Genomic DNA, 12,070 nt, shown 5'->3' on the forward strand with positions numbered 1-12,070 from the left:
GTAAAGATGGAAGTGATCGCTGACGGAGATCGAGCAGTTATTGGCCACGATGGAATATATAAAATCATGGTAGTGAAGAAGGGCAAACATGCCTCGTTTGCAAAGCATAAATTTTCATGGGACGCCTGCATTGGAAGTAGTTGGGGACATACCTGGCAAATACAACAAGGACATTTGGAGAAGCTAGATATTGCTGAGGCCTGTGGAGGTATCACACAGTTTTGATATGTACAATTTACTGTATCGATAAGAAAATGTCGTCTCGAAGGTCCTTGGGAATATTCAATCAGGAGCGGACAACCGAAACGCTGCAGATTTGTCGCAGAAGGGCCAGAACTTAGAAAGAGAGCGCATCATGGAGATGCGAGAAGAACAGAAGGGCGAAGAACTTATTGAAAAGATCGCAAGAGGAAATGCCGATTTCGAAAGCAAGACACGATTTACCCAAGAGAAGTTTGTCAGGCACAAGCAGAAGAAGCACGGTGGACGAATTGAGGTAAGAAGGAAGTTGTAGGTGCATCTTTTTGAATGATTTTATAGATCTTGAAGCCGTCAATGAAATTGATCGTGCATCAGAAACTCGCAACAGAAAGGACGAAAGGAGCTTACTTGGATGTACAGGAGTTCGCTACAATTATGGCGATGGCAAATATCCATGCAAATTCGAAAGTTCTGCTTGCTGACCACTCATCGTGTTTCATGACTGGAGCAATATTATGTAAGATGAAATTAAAAAACTTCACTTGAGGCAAATTTTCATAAAATTTTTTTTCGTGCTCAGAAGAAAGACCAGAAAATTCTGAGTCGAATGGGCTAGATTTGACCCGAAAATTTTGACTTTATGACGTCAAAAATTGCGTAACAAAGTCCAGATTAGGGCATTTTTGGTAAACTTTTGGGGAACTTTTAAGGAGGTTTCCGTTGGACTTATTCGACGTTCTATAGCTCAAAAGAATCGCCGTCGAAAATTGAGGGGGGGTTTTAAAGGGTTTTGAAAAAAACCAAGAAAAAAATTTTGACCATTTTTCGACCGGTCGGTTTGAAGGTGTTTCTCTTGGAATTTTTCAAAATTCAGGAAAACCCCCCCTCAATTTTCGACGGCGATTCTTTTGAGCCCAAGAACGCCGAAAAATTCCATCGGAAACCCCTTCAAAAGCTCCCCAAACGATTTTTAGGGAAAATGAGTCATAATGACGTCATTTGATGGAATTATAGAGCCGGAAGTAGACCATTCGACTCAGAATTTCATCTTCTTTCAGATAAGCCAATAAAATATTTTTCAAAAAATTTTGCCTCAAGTCGACTTTTTTAATTTCATCTAAGGGATTTCTAGCGACAATTTAATTCAAATGAATAAATTCTGTAGCGAAATTGAATGGAGGAAGAGGGGAACTCGTCTCAATTTTTCAAGGGCAGCTCGGCGATAGTCCTCCTCATGTACCCCTTCAAAATTATGACTTCCCAGATGAAGTGTGGGACAAGCTCTCTTATTATCCTGCGAAAAATTTGGGGAAGGCTGTAATCAGCAAAGTTTTTTTACTACCAGAATTGAAGGATGAAGATGAAGAGCCCCAACCGAAGAAACAGAAAGTTGAAGAGGCAGAAGATAAAGGAAGGATTTCCCGACGTGAGAGGCAGGAGAAACGTCTCAAAAAATACTCCAGAGCGGCAGAACTACTAAAAGAACAGCTAGAATGTCTAGTGATTGCAGCGAAGCATCACCCACTGCCGTGGCTTTTTATGCTGCTCTCTTTTTTAAAACCTAGCTGCCCATTCGTTGTTTATTGTGATAAGAAGGAACCTCTTATGGGTAAGGAATGCAGCTTCAATTATTTAGTAAGAATCTCTTTTTAGAAATTTTCAACAAGCTTCACGAGAGTAAAAGGGCTGTTATGTTGTCAATTAACAGCATTTTTGAACGAACTGTGCAAGTGTTGCCTAAAAGAACACACCCCGAAGTCCACATGCCTGGAAATCGCGGATATGTTCTTTACGGAATTTCTGTACAGGCATAAACTTATCCTATCAGCTTCGCCCTAGCACTTAGTTCTTTTAAGATGAATAGATGGACAATCAAGTCGAAAAGCAAAATCCTCTTTTGTGTTTCCTGAAACTTCAGAAAATCAGGGGCAATGCTGAAGTCAAAATTAGAGGTGAATCTGAATAAGTCAGCCTTAGTTCTATAAGTAAATCTAGCAAGAACGCCTCTGGAATACCCGCCAGACAAGATCAACATGGCAAAGAAATATTGTTTCCCCTTTGACGACAAAACTGGAGTTCAGTATCTGCCGAAGAAAGAGACGTTTACTTTTATAATGACTGATATATCTGGTGCGCATATTTTTGGGTATTGCTTGCTAGACAACTCAAATCCAGACTCGTGTATTGTTTATTGCATTCTAAGGTATCGATTCAAAGTCAACGTCTTGGCTCATTCTGTTTAGTTCGCTGTCTTGGCGATCTTCATTCTACGACATTTTGCGGTTCATTGAAAGTCAGAATAGCAATCCCAGTGTCCAAGCGCAAATTCTACAAATTTTGAAAACTTCAAATATTCCGACGGCGGAATGCCCACTCGAAGTGATTCCAAACCGCATTATACTCAAGCCACCAGAAACCATGTTTCCAGATATCTTCGGCAATGTTTCTACAATGGTGCTACGCTCGTCCCTTACACCCAGACTAGTGATAGAAATTTGGGTGGCGTTGCTTTTCGAGCGGCGGGTGATCTTCAAAAGTACGAGTTTGTCCACTCTGACGGATACCACTTCTGCGCTCGAAGAGTTACTTTATCCTTTCAAAGTAAACCCATCTCCTTTTCCCAAATTTAACAGAGTAATTAAGTGGACAGGAATCTATATCATGCCACTGCCGGAAGATCTAATGGATTACGCTAGTGCACCGACTCCATATATGATAGGCGTGCACTCGTCGCTTTATCAATCTCTGCTGGATAAAGTCGGCTCTTCTATTGTAGAAGATGGCGTCTGTGTGCTAGACCTTGACCAGCAAGCGTTCTACTCCATCGAGAAGGATAGAGACCTTGAGCTTATCCCGAAGAAGTTCATGAAAGAGCTTGAGAAAACTTTCAAATCTTGGGAGCAGTTTACTGGAAATGAGATACAAAGTGCTTTTCTGACGCTTCAAGCTAGGCTTTTGTACTACTACCGCCAAGGATTCCAGATCAAAGATGACAAGATTGTATATTCGAAGGATTTGTTTGTAGCTGCGCACAATGATAAATCTCACCGGTAAGCTATGACTCTTTTTACTCTCAATTTATGAATTAATTCAGTTCTTTTGCAGAGGCGATCATCGGCGTCCAAATGTTTGAGCAATTCAGCCAGCAGCGACTTGACGAAGTCAACACTAAAAACACATCGAAACGGAACGCTCTCGATGAGCGAATTGCATCACTAGAAGATCTAGGATTGAAAATGCCCGACTTCAAGCAGCTTGGTCAGAACAGCCAGAGCATGGTGAACAAGCTCTTTGATAAGACTATGTCAAAAACGAAACAGATCGTGTCAGAAACACCTAGACGGGTTGGCAGTATTAAAGGACCCATGTCGAACCGAACACCACGAGTTGTCCAAGCTGAGGTTTGTCAATAATTGTTAACCTAGCTCTATAATTTTATCTAGGAGCTTGTGTTCGACTTTTCTCCAACAGACGCCGCGGCAGAACAAGTCAAACCACAAAAGCCAAGCAGACCACCACCTCCTGCGCCCGCAACTCTTACAAATACGAATCCGGTTCCTACAAAACCAGAACGCAATAACGTGCCAATGCATATTCCCAGCTTAATCGACTTCGATAACCTTCATATTTCACAAAATCATAATTCTGCTGCACAGCCCCCAGTTCCAGCACCGAGAACGCAAATGACGACGTGCCAGACAAACTCGTAAGCTGAAACTTCGTCAAACTGACTTCTAAGTGTAGTATTCAGATCTTCAAGCAACCGCCACGATTTATCGGAATTCGATCCTTTAGCCTAAAAAGTTCCCATCCCCTTTTCCCTTTTGTTTTTACTATTCTTCTTTTGCAATTATATTCTTGCTTTACCTGATGCAACCACCTATCATTGAACTTCATTCAAGATAACTTCATTTTCTGATCATTCAAAGTATACACTTTCTTTTGCCAGTGGAAATAAATTTTACAAATGACCGCAGTTGAAGTTGTTCGCATTACTTCCATGAAAATCAATTATCTACGATTTTCGAGGCGCAAGGAGCAGAATGCCTTTCATCACTTAAAAATGTCTTGCATGCGTCCAGATTTACAGAGAAAAAAATCGAGAGCAGCGCTGTATTCAAATGAGGAAACCTGCATGTCCGAAAAAGTAAGATGATTACAATAAGTGGTCTTACAGGGTTAAATTCCGAATCGTCAAGTCTTTTAAAGTCAGGCTTTAAAAGTTAGAAAAATCTATCCTTTTGTCGTATGTGAGCGTTTATAAGACCAGTCTATTTAACAAGTCATAATATTTCTTTCTCTACGCCTCTGCATCATCGTACATTGCAATGAGTCAATAAAGCTGATTAAGTACACAAAGCAAGAACCAAAAAGATTTTTACCTACTTTTGAATATGAGCATTAAGAGTGGCAAGGCGATGGCGAAGGCTCTAAAAAAGATGGGTAAGCTGACATTACCGAGAGAGAAGAAAAAAGATAAGAAAGCACCGACGATAGAAGGAGATGATTACTGGGATGAAAAGCCTAAATGGAATCATGTCTTTGACGAGGATCCTAACGATACAAGTCAATCTGATTTTATCTGCACTGAAAGCGATCCAATGGAAAAAGTTCATCAGAGACCTGTAGCCCAATCTGCACGAACTGTGGCCCAGTCAGCAAGAAAGAGACCACAAGGAGCGGATGCAGCTCAATCTAATCACGTAATAAAATTGATTTCACCCTTTTTTCAAATCGAAGGATCTTGTATACATCGTAGTTAAAAATTTTTACTTAAAATGGAGACGATAACTCGTGAAAAGTAGCGAAAATAACAATAACAACATAAGCAATATGTAAACATAATTGAAGAAGTTCTTTAATCTAAATTCTCATTTAAAAACTTGTTTTATTAGGGAATGACCAGCACTAACCGCCTAACATTACCAAGAGGATCCTCTCCACATGCCTCACCGGAAAGCAAAGCTGAAGTTGCGCGACTCGAAGCAGAGGTGAGCAGACTGAAGTTGCTCTTGCGAGACAAGTCCTCGGGTGCCAAAGCTCTTTCCGTCGACGCGACGGCTCGTGCATTTATGCTAGAGGACTCATCGTCATATCCCACATTAGAGCCGTTCACGTCGAGAAAGGAGAAATTCGCACTGTTAGATAAAGGTACTCGCATTCAATTAGTAGTAATCTTGACCTGGCAGCGATCGAGAACTACGATGGAGCAGCTATGACTCGCATCGTCATTTGGATCAAGCACAGTCTTGGCCGAGACGAGTCTTACCTCAATGAGCTTCGAGCGCGGCCTGATGCAATGAACCACTACATATCGTATTTGCGCGAGATGAAGGAGTTCGACGAGCTATCCGACTTGCTGGGTATCTTAAATCGCCCTGAAGAGGAGGCCTTTCTCGATTATCAGCGCAAGCTTGAACAAAGCCGACCTGGCAAGATGCGCGCCGAAAAACTCAAAGTAATCTAAAGGTTATAAAGAACGTGGTTGTAATAAAACTTCAGGACACGCTAAAATTCCAGTTTCAATCTCAGCGCGAACTGCAAGTTGAATCTGAATTGATTGACGAGCAAATCCGCCTGATCGAAAAACAACTTGTCATTGCCGAAAAGGACAAGTCAAATAAGATGATCCCAGCCGAGGCACAACTCAAAGTTGACGACACTTTATGTAACCGACTTCAAATTATATTGCTTTATTTCTTGAATACATTAGGTTCTACGCTCTGGTATGCGAATATGTATAGTGCTGGCGATAAGAACACCCTTTCGTCTCCCGACACACTGGCTGCTGATTTTAACGTCAGAGACGCAGGTTCGTACCATACTAAAGCAAAGTGAATTTCCTAAATAAATCACTAGAAAAAGATTGGATAGCGTTGACGGCTCTAGCCAAACAGCAGAACTGGGATCAGATTGAGCTCTTGGTCCGTAAGTCTGGAGGACTTCTAGGCTCCTTCTCCACGGGCCCGAAATATCAGACATCCATCAAGCTACCTAACTTGGTGAACCTCTGTGGTCAAAACGAAATGCCTATAGATAGGCTGAGAAAGTTCATTGTTGCGATTGAGGATATCGATGATAGAAAACAAGCTGCGAAAAAGTGGAATGACCATACTACTGCTCTTGAGGTAGTTAAAAGCTGCAGCGAATCTATTCATTGGTCGGTTTTCCTTACGCGTATTTTATAGTGTTTTAAAAAGACAAAAGACATCGACGGATTAAAACGTCACTTTTCTACAATTCCGCCTTCTGAGGAGACAAAAGCAATACGGCTGCGAATAGAAGCTGCCATGAGAGATCCAAGCAGTTGGAGTTGATTCCCCTCTACTCCGATTAAAAATTCTCAACCTTAACTCATTAAACTTTCTTCAAATAAATGTTCTGCCCTATTCAAGCATGACGATTTAATCTGAAAGATCTGATAATTCCGATGATATCCAGTGCTATCGGAGCTGTTTTGAAAATATCGATCGTATTAAAAATGATAGCTCTTGTGACACACGGATAGCTTTTGGAAAAAAGTTGTCTCTTGCCTACGCCGAATCGTGTCTTGGCTCTTTTCGTACCGGATTCACTTCCAAAGAGCGCCTATTTGTTAACTAAGTGATTTTATTTTCAGAATGGCAAAGGAAGTACCAGCTCAAACCGAATGGGCTATCCGAAAGGATAAGGTCCACTTGACCTTTCAGGTGAATCGAGGGAGCTTTATTTAGTCCAAGCTTCAGCTATTTATAGCGGTAATCGTTTTAATCGATAAAAATAGGTTCGCGATGCCAAGAACGAACAGGTCGTATTCGAAAAAAACCGAATGACCTTCAGGAGTGTCGCTGAAGAAGAAAACAAAGAGAAGCACTACTGCAATGAGATCGAACTTTTCGGCGCGATCGACCCTGACGTAAGAATGCTTATCGCTCCCGTCCATCGCCAATGCCTTTGTCATTTTAGCAATCCAGATACGTAAACACCGGCCGGGTTGTCCGTTGCGTGATGACCCGCGCAGAAGAGGGCGAGTACTGGCCTCGATTGACCAAAGAGAAAATTCGAATTCACTGGCTCAAAGTTGACTTTGGTCGATGGAAGGTAAGAGGTCAAGTTAACTTGTTAGGATTTGGAAAAAATTATCTTATATAAAAAGTAATCCGGTGGTGCAACTTTATTCTACATTTTTAGGATGAGGACGATTCCGATGACGAGGATAAGGCTGGTGCCGATTTTGAGCTGAATGACATGCTCTCGGGATTACGCGTTGATAAGGACGGCAACAAACAGTCTATGACTGACTTTGATGACCTCGACGACGATTCCGACGATGGCGAGATTGACGGCATCGAGGATTACTGAAGATTGTTCGCTTACTGACGTGTTTTGTAGGAGAGAGACTTGCTAAAATTATTTACACTGTACATTTGATAGATCGGTCTACTTGTAACCGAACCTATATTAGGACCTGGATTTACTTCATCTGCCTTTACATGAAATTCCCATTATAGTCAAAACACTGCTCCCAACGCCGTTTACTGGTCAAATTATTACTGAACGTCTGATTATTAAACGCGTCCTTGTGGGGCCTCTCTCTCCCCCATTTCGCTCAGGTCGATTTCGTATTTATAAAATTGAACTTGCTATTTATGTCTTGCTATCTGAGCCTTTACCTTTCGAACCCTGCTTCGTCACCATTGCCAATTCTTGGTACGCTTCGGCAGCAAGAGAAGGTTTTTTTTACTAAATACGGATCCCGCCCTAGTAAGAATTTAATTGAGCTAGAATTTTCGACATTATTGGGTGCTGAAGCTGTATCTACGCTTAACCGCTCGTGTCCACACGGTCTAGTGGTTAAACTGGACGACCTCAGTCAAAAATAAACCAAAAATTATTTTCAGCCAGAAAATTACAACTTTTCGTCAATGGACGTAAACTCGAACTCCTCTTTCAGTTTGTCATTTTTCGGGTAACCGGCCGAGCCACTCTTCGCTAATTCACCCTTTTTAGAGAGTCACGCATGTTGATCCAGCTAAACGAAGTACCCAACGCTGGGTATGTTTATTTGGCGGTGGTATACACTGTACTCATGAACTTCTACCTTTCTCATAACGTGATGAAAGCAAGAAAGAAGTTTGATGTCAAGTATCCCACGATGTACTCCAGCGATGACCGCTTCAACTGCTATCAGGTAACTATAAAGTTATTTAACGTTCTGAAAACGTCTCTCAGCGCGCTCATCAAAACACTCTTGAGTACATCCCGTATGTTATAATCCTGTTCATCCCTTGCGCCATCGCCTGGCCCTTGTTTGCTAGTATCTGCCAGGCGATCTGGGTCACCTCTAGGTAATCTCTCTTGTGAAATGCATTCTTTATATGAGACTAGATTCGTTTACGCCCATGGTTACTACACTGGCGATCCGGAAAAGCGTATGCGGGGCGTTTTCGGCTACATCGGTTTCCTTGGCATGCTACTTTACAACATCTGGATCGCCATCAAGCTCATCTTTGGTCTGTAAATGGCCGACTATCTATAATTCCTTCTCTAATTCCCCTGACTGATTCATTCTTCATCCGACAATCAATTCCTGATCTATTCCACTTCTGACTTTTTCTATACTTTAAGAAAAGTTGAAATGAGCACTGAGAAGCCGATCAAGAGAATTCCAGTTCGAAAAGCCCAGGATTTGCCAAGTGATTGCAGTGGAACTCCAGGTCAGAATATTTTTAGCTAGTTGTGGTTAAAAATACCCACTCTTAGGCGGGACAATCTATGGAACGACCCCTGGAGGCACGAAAATCATTTATGATCGCCTTTATCTCCTTCGAATGCGGGATCACGTCGTGTCGCAGGTAACGGAAGCATCTTAACGTATTTAAAACAAAGCTACAAGACACCTCCACGAGACATGCCAAACATTCCTGGAGTAACGTGCGTCGAGTCCTTCGTTTCTGATTCCACAACAAACAACGCTTGCGAACATGGAAGAGTCGAAGACAACAAAAATGGTTCATATTTTTTATAACTAAAATTGATCTATCTTGCAGCCATAGACGAAGGTCCTGAGGACAACCTCAAAAATCAATATCCGGACGAATTGGAACTCTAAATTCTCTTCAACCTTTCTAAAGCCGCAGTCACGGTAGCACAGTAATATGCTCGTTTACTATGTTTTCTTCACTGTTCAAATCACTGTCATTCAACCTCCAAAGTTAAATAAATAATTTCGATGAAATTCGAAGTGATTGTGATGTATTTGCAGTCTAAAGATATTTAACTTTGAGTTCTTCGGTGCCCGTATACGGATCAACAGCTTTGGTGTATTCTTCTTCTTTGAGAATTCCAATCACTAAAACAACAGTGTTCCCCACTGTTGTATCGCCAAAAAGATCGCCACCTGCTACTGCTCCCTCTTCATTTGCGAGTGTTATCTTGTTTTAGATAGAATATGTTAAATTAACCTAACTTACCTTCAAATCCGCACCGAAATTATCTGATACTGGTCCAGTTAGTGACAATAATGTAAAGTTTCCCCGCAAAATATCGATCATTCCACTCGCAAATTTGATATTTGCTCGCGTTAGATGCCCCGTGCCGGAAAGAACTACGCCTGCATGAATTTCATTTTCCGTGAGAAATGTTCGCAACTCTCTCAGTATATCTGTCAGGAGAGATCGCAATAAGCGCTTCAACGCGTCATATTTTTTTGTGACGATCCCTATTCTTTTCCCTGTCGAAGACGGACAGTTACGGTATCCATTTTATTTCTCTTTTTTTTCTAAATAAACGAAGAGATTTCATCGTGACCTTTGACCAGCTGACAAAGGGATTCACACTTCGAGTATCGTTGAAAGAACCGTGTTTCAACGTCGATTACCGATATTTCCTATTTTTCGTTAGTTTCCATCTTTATTTATTCAAGTCTCACTATAATCTTAAAGATTATCTTATAGAACTCATTTTATTAGCATTTTTTTATTGTACGAGCTATGACAGTACATTAAGCGTTTCAAGATTTATCCTCTTCCGGGAAACGGGAATCTTCCTCCTTTGGGAGGAAAAAAGGCTTCAGTTGTTGTTGTTGTTGTAACGGTTGTCTCAGGAGAAGTTTGATTCCAGTTTGCCGGTCGAGTAATATTCCAGACAGGAACACTGCCCGTGAAGCTTATTAATGATCAGTAAATTATGATATTTTTTTTATAAAATTACATCATTGGGTCAGGCGTTGGTGGTTGTGTCACTTCTCGCTTGAAAAATGGAGGCCTGTATGTCGTCTGATCGGCCAAGTCAATCACGTAATCATCCCTGTATCCGCCTGGGCGGAAGTCCGCTCGGAGAATATCCTCGCTGCAAACATCGGAAATCTGGAAATCAGGAATCATTCCTGTATGTCGGTCCACTTTCGAATCTAAGGAGAGTTAAAAGAAAGCAACGAGCCTAATTTTTCTACCATCTGAACAGCCGAACGGGAACATGCTCAAAAAACATTCCATTCGAGTAATATTGTATCGTCCCTGATCGTCTTAAAAACGTAAGCAAAGAACATTTTATAGTATTACCAAAATATCCAAGCGCTTCTTCCTTGCACTCTTCATAGCTTTTGCCAGACCACCAGTCAGTAACGCACTCATAAATCTTCGTGGACAGAATGTAGCCTTGCTACTAGGAGTTAGGATACATTTTTCCAAGATACACATTACCTTGCAAGGCGAATTAAAAAATGTGAATCGATCGCAGTACATGTTGTTATCCTCATCATACGATCGCTCACCTTTTCCTATTTTCTTTTATTTAGCTGTTGGAATCAACGAAGATTTTTACCTTCAGCACATTGGCAAGTATAGTAACCATTTCCATTAACGCATTCAAAGTCAGGATCAAAGTCACAATCGTGTGTTCCGGTTGCGCATTCGTCGATATCTACCAAAATAGAGAAATCAAAAGATGAGATATCTAGTTAACCTTCGCAAACTGTTCCTTCCTCTCCTTCGGGAGACTTGTCTACAAAACCATCTCGACAGGAACAAGCATATCCTTCTCCGTTCTATAATTACATGAGTTTTATGATGGGATAAATGATTTACCTCAAGATTATCACAATTTGCGGATTTGTGACATCTATAAGCCCCTACGTCCTGAAGTGTTGAACGAATCGTCCAATCGCATTCATTAATATCTTAAAATATTTGAATGATTTTACTCAATTATCTTTTATTACTCTTGATGTCAACTTACCAAGACATTGGGACATTTGCGTAGTTTGATTGGATACCTTCCATGTTCCTTCGGGACAGACGAGATCGTTGTCCAGTACAGTGAGTTGAGACATCTTCTCTCTGTTCTCGAGAATGTTCTTGATCTCGTTAACCAAGAAGCGGACTTTATTGTACTTTTGGTTTGGTAAATTCATATCGCCATTGAGGACGACCAAATCGCCGGTTCTCTTTGCGAACTTTGAACCTTCCCGATAGAAGCCCAAAATCGGAATGATATCACCCCGGACAAAGGGCCGGTAATTCTTGGGTTTCTTCCCATTCATTCTATGTTAAAATTATATTATTCTTTAACATTGAGCTCGTCATACTTTTGGAAGTCCTTCGCTGCTTCTCCGCGTAGATAAGTGTAATACTTTCCTTTGGAGATTCCATTTTTCTCTTCGTCCCATGAAAGCCCATTCTCTTTGAATATCATACAACTGGAGACAACTCCTGCTAGAAAAACCGACCTCATGGTGAGATTTTTACTGATTGCCTATTCCAGAGGAGAAAGTTCGTTTTATATTCACCACTGGGTGGTGATTTATCATTATTACGGAAATTCGGGACTTTTGAAAAGGCTATTTTTAGAATACACACAGCCTCTGTCTTGCGCTTCAGCGAGCTCAAAA

At 41.2% G+C, this 12,070-nt stretch overlaps 7 protein-coding genes and 1 long non-coding RNA gene across 9 annotated transcripts; 6 read left to right on the plus strand and 2 right to left on the minus strand.

Annotated features, from left to right (window-relative positions):
- Window positions 1–4: 4 nt before the first annotated feature.
- On the plus strand, window positions 5–2,037 carry LOC145710281 (tRNA (adenine(58)-N(1))-methyltransferase non-catalytic subunit TRM6-like). Its single transcript, XM_081788008.1, has 5 exons — window positions 5–208; window positions 252–496; window positions 541–718; window positions 1,367–1,810; window positions 1,855–2,037. Exons 1-5 carry the CDS (start codon window positions 7–9, stop codon window positions 2,013–2,015), a joined length of 1,230 nt encoding a protein of 409 aa, XP_081644134.1. The 5' UTR covers window positions 5–6; the 3' UTR covers window positions 2,016–2,037.
- On the plus strand, window positions 2,027–4,177 carry LOC145710279 (DENN domain-containing protein 1B-like). The gene is made up of 7 exons (XM_081788005.1): window positions 2,027–2,153; window positions 2,197–2,404; window positions 2,445–2,802; window positions 2,845–3,251; window positions 3,296–3,602; window positions 3,645–3,907; window positions 3,953–4,177. Exons 1-7 carry the CDS (start codon window positions 2,066–2,068, stop codon window positions 3,999–4,001), a joined length of 1,680 nt encoding a protein of 559 aa, XP_081644131.1. The 5' UTR covers window positions 2,027–2,065; the 3' UTR covers window positions 4,002–4,177.
- A 404-nt stretch (window positions 4,178–4,581) lies between these two features.
- Window positions 4,582–6,595, plus strand: LOC145710280 (spermatogenesis-defective protein 39 homolog). Its single transcript, XM_081788007.1, has 7 exons — window positions 4,582–4,904; window positions 5,097–5,352; window positions 5,391–5,659; window positions 5,704–5,869; window positions 5,915–6,013; window positions 6,061–6,329; window positions 6,390–6,595. Exons 1-7 carry the CDS (start codon window positions 4,596–4,598, stop codon window positions 6,516–6,518), a joined length of 1,497 nt encoding a protein of 498 aa, XP_081644133.1. The 5' UTR covers window positions 4,582–4,595; the 3' UTR covers window positions 6,519–6,595.
- A 183-nt stretch (window positions 6,596–6,778) lies between these two features.
- Window positions 6,779–7,546, plus strand: LOC145710282 (prostaglandin E synthase 3-like). The gene is made up of 4 exons (XM_081788009.1): window positions 6,779–6,890; window positions 6,965–7,096; window positions 7,147–7,281; window positions 7,372–7,546. Exons 1-4 carry the CDS (start codon window positions 6,822–6,824, stop codon window positions 7,540–7,542), a joined length of 507 nt encoding a protein of 168 aa, XP_081644135.1. The 5' UTR covers window positions 6,779–6,821; the 3' UTR covers window positions 7,543–7,546.
- A 519-nt stretch (window positions 7,547–8,065) lies between these two features.
- Window positions 8,066–8,783, plus strand: LOC145710283 (glutathione S-transferase 3, mitochondrial-like). The gene is made up of 4 exons (XM_081788010.1): window positions 8,066–8,149; window positions 8,191–8,371; window positions 8,413–8,528; window positions 8,569–8,783. The coding sequence occupies exons 1-4, from the start codon at window positions 8,106–8,108 to the stop codon at window positions 8,699–8,701; spliced, it is 474 nt and encodes a 157-aa protein (XP_081644136.1). The 5' UTR covers window positions 8,066–8,105; the 3' UTR covers window positions 8,702–8,783.
- On the plus strand, window positions 8,782–9,989 carry LOC145710284 (eukaryotic translation initiation factor 4E-binding protein 2-like). 2 transcript variants are annotated; one of them, XM_081788011.1, is made up of 4 exons: window positions 8,782–8,897; window positions 8,944–9,035; window positions 9,077–9,191; window positions 9,231–9,989. In XM_081788011.1, exons 1-4 carry the CDS (start codon window positions 8,819–8,821, stop codon window positions 9,290–9,292), a joined length of 348 nt encoding a protein of 115 aa, XP_081644137.1. In that variant the 5' UTR covers window positions 8,782–8,818; the 3' UTR covers window positions 9,293–9,989. The 2 variants fall into 2 exon arrangements, with proteins under 2 accessions (XP_081644137.1, XP_081644138.1); XM_081788012.1 differs by having other exon boundaries at window positions 9,237–9,989.
- Window positions 9,242–9,953, minus strand: LOC145710285 (uncharacterized). The gene is made up of 2 exons (XR_014135029.1): window positions 9,654–9,953; window positions 9,242–9,614 (listed from the first exon to the last, which is right to left on the minus strand). It is a non-coding gene; the product is annotated as an uncharacterized LOC145710285 (long non-coding RNA).
- A 153-nt stretch (window positions 9,990–10,142) lies between the features above and the next one.
- Window positions 10,143–11,947, minus strand: LOC145707723 (uncharacterized). The gene is made up of 10 exons (XM_081785289.1): window positions 11,768–11,947; window positions 11,419–11,723; window positions 11,268–11,359; window positions 11,146–11,227; window positions 11,005–11,103; window positions 10,884–10,960; window positions 10,743–10,842; window positions 10,634–10,705; window positions 10,393–10,591; window positions 10,143–10,347 (listed from the first exon to the last, which is right to left on the minus strand). Exons 1-10 carry the CDS (start codon window positions 11,911–11,913, stop codon window positions 10,200–10,202), a joined length of 1,320 nt encoding a protein of 439 aa, XP_081641415.1. The 5' UTR covers window positions 11,914–11,947; the 3' UTR covers window positions 10,143–10,199.
- Window positions 11,948–12,070: the final 123 nt, after the last annotated feature.

Source organism: Oikopleura dioica, chromosome XSR (assembly GCF_907165135.1).
Source record: "Oikopleura dioica chromosome XSR, OKI2018_I68_1.0, whole genome shotgun sequence".
Classification (NCBI taxonomy): domain Eukaryota; kingdom Metazoa; phylum Chordata; class Appendicularia; order Copelata; family Oikopleuridae; genus Oikopleura; species Oikopleura dioica.